Source organism: Phaethon aethereus (genome assembly GCF_964289735.1).
Source record: "Phaethon aethereus genome assembly, chromosome: 2".
Classification (NCBI taxonomy): domain Eukaryota; kingdom Metazoa; phylum Chordata; class Aves; order Phaethontiformes; family Phaethontidae; genus Phaethon; species Phaethon aethereus.
Genome location: NC_138582.1, coordinates 151350193 through 151365618, shown reverse-complemented (window position 1 = coordinate 151365618; position 15426 = coordinate 151350193). Strand labels below are relative to the sequence as shown.

The window sequence follows — 15426 nt, the reverse complement described above, 5'->3', positions numbered from 1 at the left end:
GATGCAAAATCACATCACAACGTTCTGAAAGGCAGAAGTAGGAAATACCTCAGTGAAGAATGGATTCCATAATTAGAAAAAGTGAAGGGGCCAGCTTTTTTCCCCCCTCATCAAGTTTGGGAAGCTCTAAACAATATACAAAGGCAAAAGGGGAAAATGGTTACAGTACTGAGAAGGCTAAAATTTGAATGAGATAATAACAAACCTTTCTTGTGGAAGGAAAAGGAAACGAGTGATTCTAAAAAAGCTCCTGTGATAAATCATCACCCCTGCATGAAATTCCATTCATATATGCTGCAATATCTGGTAGTAATGTTAGAGAAAAACAAAAAGGAACAAAAACTTAGCAACAAACAAGTTTATAAAGAACAAAATATAGCTTGCTGGAATTGCTGAGCTCTTTCATAGTTCAAACAGTAGAAGAAGATTTCAGAATCAAACAAGAGTTTCAACAGCTATATTTGTATTACAGTCATAAAGGCATAAATGTGAAATACAGCTCTAATAAAAAAAATGAAGTTTATAGAACTGGATGGTAATTTTCCACCCTTTCCAGAAGTATCTCAGAATATCCAGGGGAATAATACCTGAAAGAGAAACATTTTGTTTGTGCATTAGACTACAAGGCATGTTCTGTGCTAAGTAATAAAACACTATTTGTATTTCTATTGATCAGGAAAAAATCCTAGCATTAAACACTGGCCAAGGAATTCTACAGTTATTCCCCTACAATGTTTTAAGAGCTTGCTTTTCAACTTACATTATCATTTATACTTGGAAGTCAGGCTTTCAAAAATACATTTAGCTTCTTTCAGAGCATGTAGTTAAGTGGCTAGTTTTTAGATAGGTTCAGCAGCTGTAAGCATTGTCTTTACTGCAAAATGTAGATGTTAACTTCTTTTGAAATTATGGCCTTTAATAAAAAAGCATGAGTTTACACAGAACCATAGGCTGCCAGACGACAATAGTCTACTGCTGTTCATCAAACATAAGCACACACCCCAAAGCTAATGTGAAGTCTACATCAATGTGAGAGACATTGATTCAGGAACAAAAAAATTTATCACAATGACCTTCTGTCTTTAATCCAACTCAAGGACAGAGATTATCCAATAGGTTTTCATTAGAGTAGGACTCTATGGTGCCATTATTGTCCTGCTGTCATTCAGTTGGTTTTCCACAATGGACCAACTACATGCTTCCAATATACAAGCACCACCAAAGCTGCATTTAGTTCTTGTTTTCCAGGTTAAGAGTATCTGACATTTACTACTGTGTTATTCTAAAAACATACATATCAGTACATTTCTGGTTTTGCAGGCATGTAAATTGTCATCTCAGAGCCCTGGAAGCGTTAACTATAAAGAGAGAGAAACACACTTCCATGTAATGCATGCCTAAAATATAGAAATCCCCAATGTTTTCATACTGAAGGAAGATCCATTTACCTTGTTCATTTCCATTTTCTGGATGATTTCTGTATAATGTAAGTCTTTTTAAAACTCATATTAGTTCTCTGATTGTAAAGCTAACTTTTTAATGCATTATTATATTCAGTCTGCAAACAGCCTAAAATAACAGGTCTCCAGGACAAACCCAGACCTGGAGTCTATTATAGCAGCTGTGCCTCAGGCAGCAGAACCAACATCAGGCAGTAGCACAAAGAGGCAAGCAGGAGATGCTCGAAGGGGCCCTTTTCTTTATTAGATCCCAGCCTACATAAGTAACCTTGTTTCACTTACAGGGGAAAAAAAAAAAACCAGCTATAACAAAGAAACATTAATTATATTCAGAAAAGTGTACACAAATGTCCTCTTTCCCTCTGAAGTATCAGTGTTTGTAGCTGCAAATAAAGTTTCTTTATGATTTTGCTTTACCCTTTTGACAGTCACTGGATTTTCCTTGGGGAGACAAACAGGGCTTCACTTTGCATGACTTAGTTTGTAGCTACTATTAGCTGAAGAACTCTGTTGCTATAATTAAAATTGATGATGCAGATTTTCAGAGCCTGTAGAGGGAGTGCACGAGTACAGCATCCTTTTGATGTGTTGATGGAGTGAAGGACTGGTAAATGGATATCTAGAATCTAGGAGGGCATTTCTCTCATTATTACAATTTAGGATGGTGACATTTTGACTGTAAGCTATTTAATAGTGTTTCTGTATTCATTAAGGGCAAAGTTCAACTTGGTGCAGACAGCTGGTGTATGGTCCTTTTATATAACACTTAAGCCTTATGATGAAGCTGGGGGAGGAAGGGCAGCTGTGGGCAGAGCAACTGTGCAGGAGAGCCTCTGGACCCTCTGTACATCAGAGGAAGTTTCAAAGGAGCCTCTGGCTCTTAGGGAAGTCAAGGATGCAAGCAAAGACTCACCAATACCTGTAGTTTGGAGCCTGAATAACCCATAAATAAGTTACCAAGATAAACTGAACTTCCCACAGACATTCATTAATATGAGAGTAGTTGTGCTGAAGCCTCAGAGTTTGCCTGGGTAGTGCAGGACTGACTCTTTTTCCCCAGTTTCCTGCAAGAGCCTGATTATTTGGCCTTTGTTTACAGACAAAGAAATTTCATCCCAAAAACAATCAGAAAAAAGAAAGTGTTCAAAAGTATGTGTTTAACAGTTGTGTTGCCACTGGGGCAGTTAACCAAATGTTATGCTGTTTTATTAAAAACAAAATTCATGTACCAGTTAAATTAATATTTTAAATCCTTGCTTTGTGTTGTTCCTGTAAAAAACATCTAACAACGTTATATGTATTAATTTTTTAAGTTTCATTTTCCCTACCTTACTATTTCCTCTGGATAGCAATTGTTAATAGTGTTGATATATTCCTGAAGAAGTGACCCAGGTTCTGCTTTTATTTCTTGAACCTTTTTAAGTCCACCAGTTGTTACAAAGAGACGACGTGCTTTACTGTCATGTGGTAACACCTACACACAGAAAAGTACATAAAAAAGAAAAAGAACATTTTCTTTTAAAGGAATCTCTATGCTACTAGGTTCAGCTATTGCTTATCTGGTTTTAATTCAGAGGACAGATAAAATGGAACACATCAGAGGTACAACATCTGTAATGACTACTGCATTTTAACACCCAGTTGTACAGGGAAAAAATCATAAACCAGCTCTTTATGGTTATAACACAATTTAGCACGTACTTTAATACATAACATATATAAAAATACTGAACTGAATATTTATCTTTATGTAAATAATATTTCTTGAATTATTCCTACAGAGACAATATGATTGCAGAGATTAAATAGATAATAAAACCAGAACACTAACATGGAATAACAACAGCATCTGTTCCACTTATACCAAGTTATTCAGGTCTTTTATGTCAATTCCCACAGTTTAATTGTAGAGCGAATTTTATATCATTATAATGATCTAGTATAGATTAGTGCATGAAAACAATACTGAGAATTGTTGCAAGTGAACAATGCAGCCTTGAAGCATTACATGCTACTATTAGATTCCTAGATATTAAAATCCTACAACACACTGTGTAGCCATGGAAGCCTGTTACAAACACACACAAAGCAAAAATGTGAAGTTCCTGCAGCCAAAGGGGATGAGAGGCAGAAATGATCAGACAATACATTCCGCGCTCCCTGAGCGATGCCAATATGCGGCTCTGTCCAGAGGACGGGAAGGAGGGAGGGAGGGAGGGAGCGAGGGAGGGAGGGAGCGAGGGAGGGAGGGAGCGAGGGAGGTGGGGGCTGGGCCAGGCGAGGGAGGATGACAGCATGTAGTCCATAGGCCCACAGGGCTGCAATAATATTAAAAAAAAAAAAAGGGGGGTGGGGGCAGGAGAGAGAGAGATCATGCAAGATGTCAGCTGCACCTACAACAAAACCAGATGGGTTTAAAACCAACTCTGAGCGTTACATACTATGGGGGCAAAAGCATTTTGTAAGCCTTCACATTGGTCAGACAAATCAAGCCATAAATTTGACTGTATCTCAGTGTAAAACAAAAGCCTTGATGGGAGGAAAGGATTGCCTAAAAAGATAAAGGATGAGATTTCTGTCATGCATGTAGGCAAACAGCCTTCATTTCTCTGGTCCCTCTAAGCTGTACAAAATCAACAGACAGGTAAAGAAAAAACAGGAGCATAGAGACTTCTCCCTACTATACGCTTCACAGAAGTGTCAGGAACAACGGTGCTCGTTTCATTCTGGGAACTGAAAAGACGGCTGTTTCCACCTATCTCCCACAACAAGAACTGCCAAGGAGGAACTAGCAAGGAGCCAGGATATGGCCCTTCCCCTGCCTTCCTCCTCCACACTGCGACTCGCAGGCTGGGCAAGACAGCAGAAAACTCTCTTGGAAGAGGCCCTAAAGACAGACAGCACCTCTGAGACACAGTCCCTTCCCCCAGTCCAAACTGAGACAGCACAGAATTGCACAGACCCTGAAAAGGACAATGCTAAAGTGACACAGTCCAGCACCAGGAACGAATAGCATCCCACTCTGAAGCACAGCTCGGAAATAAGGCTTTTACTGTGCTATAAATAAGCCCCCAGAAGTAATGCACCACGGCTCTAAGAATAGGAAATTGCCAAGCTGGGGTACAGCAGAGAAAAATGCTTCTACTGCAAAGAACTTACTTTTAAATGTATACTTCAGAAGAGCAAATGCCAGACAAGTATAGTTTGTTTAATACAATGTAGGAGAAGAAGAAAAACAAAACAAAACATCAGCTGATATGAAGGGTACAAAACCACTGCAAGAGCAAACAACATTCAAATTTATACACTGTGTAACCAACTACTATGCACTCAGCTCTTTAGTAGCTCTAGTCAGCACACAGAAGCAAAAGGCACTGGATTCTGTGCAAATCTCCAGTCTTTGTACAGACTTAGCAAGAAGACAGGACAAACCCGAGTGTGGCAATGTAATGAGGAATCTGCACCATAAACAGTAGTGCTTCCAGATCTGTGATCATCAGAGATGAATATCACCAAAAGTGTTTTACTTGGCCATTTCCAGAAAGAACACCTCTCCAAGAGAACCTGGTACCCCCTGCTAACAGATTACACTGCAGAATATTGCACAAAAGAAAGGTCTGTAGTTGAGCAGGATTCCCAGCAGCTGGTGAACGTTGCAGACACTGGAAATCTGATGATTAGTTAGCAATTACTTAAATAATTTGAAATATTTTGATGGAATTGTATCACTTTTTACATGCTGCGCTCAAATCAACAATGTAATTAACAACAAACACCTTCAAATTTTGAGAGGGATGAGAAAAGATTTGGGATTTTTACATTTATTTAATTGAGACTGAAAATTAACAAGGACAGAAATGGTGAAGTCTTTATACTCTAGATAATATTAAAATACCTGACTTAAGTCACTCCTGTACAGACAGCTTGTACTTTATCTAAAACAGATGCCACTGGGATTTATGTGATACATTGCCTCAGTGAAAATATTTGCATGTCAGTTAATACTCCACTTAATCTCAAGAGGCAAGGAAGAAAAAAACACCTTGCTTATAACCAACTGTTTTCCCAGTCTTAGAATGAATTATGGCAGGTTCCAGGTGAAACAGTATTCAGCTTGTAAGAATGGGATACTCCAAACTGCAGGAGATGCTTGAGGAACCTGAGAAAACAACTGAGACCTTTAGAAAGACTTCATCTTTGGAAAGATACCTTCCTTGCTAAATGGAAAACAATTAACGTATTACTCACCAAGCAGAGTCTTTTCTTACCTTACTAAACTGCCCAACAATATGTTTCATAATATTGGGAGGGGCATCATGCAGCAATGGTTCAAGTGCTGGAAGATACGTGCATTTCTGAAGAATGTTCTTTAAGGCTTTTTTAGTCTATTAAAACGCAAAATAAAATTTCTATAGTAAGACATCAATGAAAACAACAAAAATTCATGTTATATATCATTGAAGACTGATCAAAAAAGCAAACTGATCGGTATTCTCAAAGAACATTTTCTGAATAAAAACTATGATATCAGGTCACTTAATGGAGAATCAATTGTGTACTTAGATTTATTAAACCTCAAAACCTCCACTGTTATCTACAGTCAAAGTAATGGCAATTTTCCTTTGACTACAATGGAATCAGGAGTAGACCCTTTAAGTGAATTGAAGCACTGTAATATAATAAGAAAGCTAAGTCAAAACACATTTTAAAAGATTGTATTTTAGGAGTGGCTTACTAGAGAGTCTGCTGGTCTGGGATAGCAAAGTGCACTGCCATCCAGGCAGGGAGGGAAAGAGAGAGTGAACAGTTGTACATCAGTGCTTAGTTTCTGAAAACATCCTCAATGCTGGCTGCTACAAGCAAAAATGACCTCGTTGGGTAGGATTATAGGTACAGCTAACTTGGCCTCGGTATTTTGGTGAGCACTGAAAACGACTATACAAAAGTTATTTTACAGATATGCAATTTGTTAAGTTCCAATGGAATGTAAAGAGGTATAGTACAACATGGGGGACCATATCCTGCCATATTATACTCTTCAGTCAGTTCACTTACTCTCGCTCAAAAAATACAGTTTACCACACAGCATCTCTACTAGCTCCCATGCAAGGAAGGCCCTAAACATGAACACTTGCATGTTTTCAAGAGCAGAGCTTTGAGTATTTGCTACAGTTTTATTATATATTTGTATCATATATATTATAATAGTAAAAAAATTAAACAAGTCTACTACAAGCACTATCATATTTTGTACAAGAGCCTATACTTCAAAAAAAATATATATATAATTAATAATTAGTCACTCACAAGAAGTTATAGCATTTATGGGTGTATGCAGCTCTGATCTAAACTGGGAAAAAAAAGAGGGAAGAAAAGAAGAAAAAGAAAGAGAGGTACAGTCACTAGTCTGCTGTGGCTGTACCATATGATTTGATATGCACCATTTGCACACCCAATAGGACCAGTCAATCCTAATAAATGACACACAGCTTTTGGACACCCCCCACCCAGGAAGTCTGTGACTCAATGAACATCAATAAAAGCACCTACCATTTAGTAGTTTTTAAGCACTTACACCTGTTGATTACAATAAAGATCTCATACGGTAGGTACTACAAATATACTTGCTTTCATTTGAAGATCTTCTGAACTGTGTGTGTCCATATACATCGCAAGCAGTGTGGGTAGCACATTTGCTACTGCAACAGCACGTGCATGCCCCGGAGTATGTCTTCCAATCTGTCCCAAGGCCCAAGCAGCTGCTGCCTTAATATGATCTTCATGTTCTTCTACCAAGCAGGCACACAGTGGTGGTATTCCCTGTAGCATTAATCAAAAGCACAACCTTTACAAATCTACACCAGGGATGGACAACTTGAAACTGATACAGATTGTTAGAAAATGTATCTCTATTTACACTCTCCTTCTAAAATAAGCTACAAGAGAACGCATGCTAGTGGTGTCATATTTACACAACATCGTGACTAGCAAGAATTTTGAATTAATCTTAATAAATCTAGTTAAAGAAAGAGAGAAACGATTCAATATTCTAAGTCATTAGGCAGTTGGAGCTCACACACAAATTTAAGGGATAAAAGGAATACATGACACAATTCAGGCTGTTCTAAGAGTAGAGGCTTGCATTCTGTCAGACTGAAAATAAAAGAATTCGAGTGCTTATGAATCTATGAAAGCAGCTGAAGACCAGAAGGGCTCAATCATTAAGTCTTGTTTTTTTATGTACAGCACTAAATTTCAATTCTTCTTGAGTCCAGTACTTCATGTTTGACTCATCCAATCACTTCCAGAAAGGTTTCAACTCTTGATTTGAAGACATCAGGAGATGGAGAATACGTCACTCACATCTTTATCCTCTCTGCACAGGATTTTGGAGCCATCCAGTAGCTGGTATTTTATGCCAGGATACTTCAATAGGAATCATTTCATGCTACTTTAGTTAACTCTAACTCTAGTTAACTAGAGTTAATCCGTAACTAGAAGACTTTTTTTTCCATCCTATGGATCATTTTTTAGTCTTTTCTACACCCTCTTCAGGTTTTTTCAAGATCCTTTTCAAATACAGACAACAGAACTATATGCACTAGTACTACAGACAGATTAACTTCTCTTTTCCAATAATGCTTCATCTTTTACTCTTTAATACCACAAAGGACTGAATTGTCTTTTTTTTTTGCCACTGCACTGCAGCAGAAGACCACAATGAAGTGTCTAGTATGACCCCAAAAGTAATTTTTAAAAATTCATCCTCTCCAGGACACAGTCCTACAGTATAGATCTGTAACTTTACATCATAACATCTTAGATGTGTAACTGCATGTCGTTATGCCACAATGCATTTCTTTCAAATGGTCCCAGTTTACCAAGCCATGCCCTCAGCACTATGAGCCACTCCACAAAGCTTAGTTTCCCCTGAAGCAAATTTTTTTTGAATTAATTTTGGGTTTATTCAGGTTTCTTTTGTGGATCATTCATTAAAATATTTAATTTCATGACAGTTTGCACAGATCCCTACAAAGTCTCTCACTGCACTCCCATTCAGTTATGGTAGCAACCATTATTACTCTTCAAAAATTCAGATGCTTCCCCATAAACTTAATCCTGGATTCATCCCACTTAACGTCAAACACTCAACAGCAGGAGCATCTTTGCTCTAGGCATCCCTGAAAGTGGAGACATGGACACATGCAGAGAAGAAGGGCCTCTGCAGAGGGCAAGCCAAAAGTGTCTGTTTCTTCTGTTTTCAAATGCAGAAAGGCATTTTTTTAATCACTCCTACCTTCCCTGCATACTTATTGATGTTATGTTGTAGCAATTTCCATTTTTTAACTTGCATTCCTACTGAAAGACATTTCTGCCCCTCATTTGTTATTGTTTCGTTGTTTCCACTCATACAGTATATTTTAAATGACTAACATAGTGTAAAAATTGCTCAGTGAAATTACTTCCTTCCTCCTGTCATTAGTTAGCATTATTCACATTAGAATATTATGTCAGGCAGTAATTTCACCTATTACGATTATTGCAAATTCTCTCCCTTCTATAACATTGCCCAGCAGAATTTATTTAAACCTGAAAATGTATATCTCATTCAAAATATCACTTGCAAAATTGAATCCAATCATACTGAATTAGAAACTGAGGTCTTTTCAAGTCTGAAGATTTCTGTTGCAAGGCTGTTCTAGCAGTACTAGCAGTCATGCTAGTGCAGCGAAGAACATGCCATTAAACATTCTTGTTTCAAAAAGGGTTTTGATGTAGCCACAAATATTCATTTTAAGAGGAAACAGACCATAGAAATTTTGACTGACTTATTTTCTGTACCCATGCAATTGCAACACAGAAAAATCATGTACTGTAATGGAATGTTGTGTGGAATTGTGAATGGATGTTCACAAACTAATCCAGGACATTTTATAAAAGGTTCAACTTCATAAAAATACATTTTGATCAGGTTACCACATAATTTCAGCCACAGCAAGCAGCAATATTAGGAGGAAGCGCATTCGACACATATATAATTCTGTCACAAAATACATTCTCTGCCTATGTTAATTTGTGTTTCTTTCTCAGAATATTCTGAAGAATTATAGGAAGATGACAAAGTGATAGCTAACCTTGGAGACAATCACTGCCATTGACAGATTCTCCGAATGAGCTGCTACGTAACCAAGCATCATGATGCCAGGCAGTCTGACAGTCCCTCTGCAGCCGCCAATACAATCAATCACAGCAGCAACTCCACCTGCATTTACTATAAGCTGCGAAAGCTGTAAAGATAAATGGAAGAGATTAGATACTCTGAAGTATCAACAGGCATAAAGAACTACATTAGAAGAGTCTTTAAATGTATTGCTCCTGATTTACAAAATAAAGCTGGAGTAAGAGTGATGCATCATACAGGCTGTCCAGGCACCAAGCGCAGCATGAAGTTCTCAGAAATGAAGCTGTTTTGCTACTCTGTTTTTGATTGACTTTACTGCAAGGAAATCAGGACTTTCAATTCTTGACGCTGTACAGCATGGAATGACATATTTTCAACTCCACTAGTATACACCAAAGAATTGTGCAAATGACAGCCTAATACATTAATGCCCTTGAAGATGCATCTACTGAGCCAGATACTCCTTCATACTAGTGCCCACTCATTCCAAGGCCAACATCATATGTTCTGTGCAGGGACAGAGGGAAAGGCCCACTCCTCTCACCTGCATTCTAGATAACCTCTGTGGCATAAAACCCTTTGTGGATGCCGCCCACTGAGGCATGAAGCCAAAGACAACTGTCATGGGTGTGCAAAACTGACTTGGACTAACCATTCTGCCATTTTAAGGTACTCTGAAGGAAGTGTGTGCACTGGGAACATGCTGGATGGGCAATGGAGTTTGCCCCAGAATGCCAAATTATATAGCCTTGCTTGTAAGTTATAATCAAGCTATGCAACATGTTTCTTTCCAAATCACTTGAGGGACAACAGTAGAGTATGTCATCATCATGACATCAACAATGCATAGAAATTAAAATAATTTCATATTATGATTATTTTCTTCTATCTTGTTAGATATATCCCATTTTTTCTGAAGATTCCAAAGCAAAAGAAACATGCTCTTTAAAGCGAAAATTAAATGAACAAAACTGAGGCATGTGGATTGCCAATCCGGGTGATTTCTATAAACACAAAATCCACCTTTGCCTCAGAGCCTTTAAGAGGGGATTATTTTATTCATTAAATAGCTAGATGAAATTTAAAGCTGTTACTTAGGAAAAACTGTTCACATCATTGTGAACTGCCACCAGTGATGACTAAGTCCTCCGTCTGGGCACAGCCACGTGCACTTGGATGCACAGACACACTCCCCGGTGCTGTGACCCTCTGGCTCCGCTGCAAGTCCCCCAGATCCTGACCTTCACATGAATTTTACTGCATATGCAGATCAAGAGCCGAGATCCAAAAGCCACAATGCTCACATGACTGACACAGCCAGCTTCTCTAGAAATATTGTTTGCCAGTCTGTCCCTGCTGCAACATGTGTTGCTTCAATAGAGTTGCTCAGAGACGACAGAGCTCACTGTCACTCTGAAGTTGAACATGGATTGTGACTTCCCACTGGGAGTCACCAAGATGGTTCCTACAGCTCCTTTGGAGAGCTGCTAGACCGGCCAGTTCCCCTTGCATGGATGATCCTATGCTAGCAGCTCTTCTGACTTTACCTGCAGTCCTGTGAGTTTGGCCTCCGGCTTCCAACTCTAGTGCCTGCCTCTGATAATGATAATTTCTTCACTTTTTTGAGAAAGTGAAGTCACATTGCTCTTGAGGTGCAGAAGGAAAGCAGGAAATATGACAAAAATTCAACCTTCAATCACCAGCAGCTTAAGGACTAGCAGGCTGAAGAAACAGCACTATGTTCATCTTTAAACACTTCTCAGTTGTTAAGCAAGTATCATGATTTTGAAATGGCTGCGCTCAAGCATTAGTGTGTTCCACAAATACATTGCTTGTTTTTCATTCCAGAGTCATATCTGGAGCCTTTTAATTATCTCTATGGTTTGACAGATTAACATAGTTAAAATTATTTGGGTTTCTTTTTTTTTTTTTTTTGTATTGGGTTTGCCAAACATCCCCACCTTCCTGTATCAATTGCTGTCAAAAACACTGCAAATGCTGAGACTCAAATTACAAACTCAAGCTAATAAAAGAAAGTACCATCGGTTTAATAATAAATAAGAGAATTTTTCACCTTCATTGTCATTGGAAAAATAATTAAAATGTGATCCCAGTACCCCAGAAGATTTTTAACAAAGACACACACCATCTATTACTGTTATAGGATGTTCTTGTCATTTATTAGCTGGTATCATGACTTCTGAGAGGCTTTTCTCATGGTATTTTTAATATCTAGGACTGACAATACTGCCAGCCTAAAACTCCCTCTCTGCACAGATATCTTACGCAATGAAGTAGATAGGTATACATTATAGGATTCCCAGTTTCCTAACCCAATTCATATTCAATACACATCTCATAATATCAGCAAGCATTTCCATATTTTTCCAATGAACATGCCAAAGAGCTATTTGCCCTCCCTTTCGAAAAGCAAATGACAGAATAATCCTCTATTTTATTTAAAGTGTAAAATCTAATGATATGACCTTGTATTTGCATTTTCAAGGTTTTACCTCAGGCGTATGCTTTGCTATTTCTCTAATTAAAGTTGCACCATTCTTCTTGACATATTCATCTGAGTCCTTCAGGCATGTGAGCACAACTGGGAAAATTTCTGCTTCAACCACCAACTCTGCAAGATCCACTGAATGCTTTGCTATTTGGCTTAGAGCTGACAGCACCTGACGCTAGTAAATAAAAATTGTTATAAAATCAATAGTATGCAAACATCCCACAACACACACTCCTCCTGCACACAAAAATCTATTGCATCAAGGAAAACAAAGCAGGATAGGGAAAACAATTACAGCTATTTTACAATTCACTGAGTCAATTCATGCACGAATATAATGGCACAGAACATTCGCTGGTTTCTGAATGAAAGTTTCTCTTTTGTTTTATACCGTTCAAGCTGGCTATGTATTAAAAAAGAAAATAAAAATACCATTTAAAACAATAATTTAAAATTTAATTAAATCTGTAGAAAGTATCTTTATTTGCATAAGTTTGGTATGTCAGACCTTATATTAAAGAATTTTTATGTATTTGTTTGAAATGGCATTTTTATGTTGTCTTCTGTTTCTGTTAGACAGAAAAATTATATTAAGAAAATTTTTTTGTCAACTAAACTCTAGTGATGAAACCTTCGACAACAGCTATTCACATGAGATAGTACATTCTAAAATACAATAATACCTTTAATATTAACTGGTTTATAGTATAATCTTAAGTATTAAGCAAAAGCAAAACCTTTTTTGTAACTGAATTGTGAAAATTTTATCTATTAAAAATATCTGTTGCATTCTTCATATACTAAATTCTAAAAAAAACACATCCTATTAACTTTAAAGATTAGTTTAGCCTCCTCACAGAGCAGTAGCTTTTATCCAGTAGCTAAATCTGTGAATATGCTCAGAACTCTTTGTCACTAACTATGTAGTTACATTTTGTTAACGCCCAAAACAAGAGCTTCCTAAATAAATACGCACATCAGCGTCTTTGCGTCAATATCAAGTAATGACTGGTATTATGGAGATTAAAAAATAATAATTTTTAAATGTACCTTCAGTTTAGCATCAGGGTTCAGGATCATCTGAGCTAAGTGAGCGATAGCTCCTGCATCCACTACTGTCTGTGCTAACTCTGGAGAATGCTTTGAAATATCACTGAGAGTTGAAGCAGCAATCCTTTTCAAAGCAATTTCTGGCTCCTGGATACAGAGCACTAAAAGAGGAACAGCTCCTGCATCCACCACAGCTTGTGACAGTTCTGTAGGTCCAAGGAAAGTAATTAAGTGAGTATGGGTGACTGACCCTTGTGCAAGCCATTTTTCACCCTGACAGATACAGCAAAGGAAAAAGGGGAGGGTGCAGTTCACTGTCTCGACATCTGCATTTCAAATCAGCCCTCCTGGTTTCATAAACCGTGTGGACCAATCCACAACTGAAAAGAATGCAGGTCAATAGATGGACCCCCATTTACATGCACACATTTGAGGTAGATTAGGCTGAAATGGTTTGTTATTCTGTTTTCTTTTTCTTTTTTTAAAGTAAGCAGATGTCAGCTGTTTAAACCCTGGCTATTCTACACTGATCAATAGGAAAGCATTTTATGCATGGCTAACAACAACACAGAAAGCCAAAGTACCAAAATTTTACCAACCACCTAATTAGAGAGCATTTTACCCTCTTTAAATGATAAGCAGATATTAGCATAGATCAAATGCCAAAAACAGAAACACAAAAAACATACATAAAAGATTTATCTTACATAAAAGATTGGAAAAATGGAAGTTGCCGATCAAAACTAGGCTTTGCTACCATACATGGGACAAGACAGAATTTATACTTCAATGACATGAAAACGTTATCATACACAATTAGACAAATGAGAAATATCATCAGTGGCATATTGTGTGTCTGAGATTAGTACAATATCCTTAACTAACTGCACCTTAAATAAAGAAGAAAAGAAAAAATCTGAGCATATGATTAGCTGACATGGACAGAAATTACACTATTAGAAATTCATTAGCTCTCTCTGTGTATGCAGCATTAATCGCAGTCCTAAAGTAAGAATTACTGAACATCACAAGCGAAATTTATACTATAACCACGCTGCCCTATTTTAAAATAGTATTGAAAAAGTGGTAAAAATCATGGGGGATTCAATAATCTATTAGGTTCTTCGTACAGTTTTGCTACACCTTATTATGCATATCCATTATTATCTTTAACATTTATCTTGACTTGCAGTACCATGGCAACATATGGCTGTTGTATTTCAAGACTCTAACTTAGCTTTTGATTTATAGTCCACCCATAAAGAGATTTTCATACTAAGAAAAATATAGCATACTTCATTAAATATACATAGACTAATATAGTTTTTCATGAAATCTGTAAGTCATGTCATCATTACATTGTTAATATCTAAATAATGTTCCTGACCAGATTTGCTTTCAATTAGTGAGTTATAGCCACACAGACTCCAATAAATGTAATAAGTCAAATATTTACACGGTATGTTATTTTATGATATAATATTTTAAACAATGCATAAATATTACCTCACAAAATTATAATAAATAATGCAGCAATTTTTAAACTAATACAAAATTAACCCTTCAGGACTCTCTTTTCAAATTACTATTTGCCTGAAAATGTAGAGTGTGCACCTTCCAAATACACACAAATCATAAGATTCCAACAAAACCCAAATGCTGTATCTTCAGTTTTACAAATTGGAAATGAAACGTACCTGAAACGCATCTGAAAACAAACCTGAAAACTAGCTAATCAATTTAAGTGAAAAAAAGGGAAAAAAAAACATACTTCATTTCTTCAAATTGTATTTCGATGCTGTACACTGACCAAGTGTCCATGAACTACTGACCAAAGGTCCAGATTAATGCACTCTGACTCTCCTCAGAAGCAACTTCAGAGCAACCAACTCAATTGCCTACAGTCTGCCAAGGAGATGCTAATATCAGGAAAATCATGTCAAGAGGGACAGGATAATACTAGAAGAACGGGTTTCTCTGATGCCTTATGTGCTGAAATCATGAAGTTCAAATAGGGAGAGAAAGAGCGATACTTTAAGGTCACAGCTACACCCAGGCGTGCAAAAGGAACCATAGAAGTTATTTTAAAAGAGCAAACTAAACCTGACTCAATTTAGATCAGCTCTTGCTGTTAGAAGTCTGCTATCATGTAAATACTGATGGTTACTATTGGTCATGGTTAATTAAATGGTTGTTCTTCCAGTAGTGTTTATAAGGTTCAT

At 37.2% G+C, this 15426-nt stretch overlaps 1 protein-coding gene across 2 annotated transcripts in view; it reads right to left on the bottom strand.

Annotated features, from left to right (window-relative positions):
* Nucleotides 1-520: 520 nt before the first annotated feature.
* The window catches only part of SPAG6 (sperm associated antigen 6), a gene marked incomplete at both ends in the record, with an annotated part of 35085 nt that continues 20179 nt past the window's right edge, over nucleotides 521-15426 (bottom strand). The window contains 7 exons of one of the 2 annotated variants that reach the window (XM_081996403.1): nucleotides 521-587; nucleotides 2789-2934; nucleotides 5729-5845; nucleotides 7089-7280; nucleotides 9596-9748; nucleotides 12156-12329; nucleotides 13205-13410. In XM_081996403.1, coding sequence (XP_081852529.1) covers nucleotides 521-587; nucleotides 2789-2934; nucleotides 5729-5845; nucleotides 7089-7280; nucleotides 9596-9748; nucleotides 12156-12329; nucleotides 13205-13410 — 1055 coding nt within the window. The remainder of the gene's footprint in view (nucleotides 588-2788; nucleotides 2935-5728; nucleotides 5846-7088; nucleotides 7281-9595; nucleotides 9749-12155; nucleotides 12330-13204; nucleotides 13411-15426) is intronic. The other variant, XM_081996404.1, reaches the window with a different exon arrangement.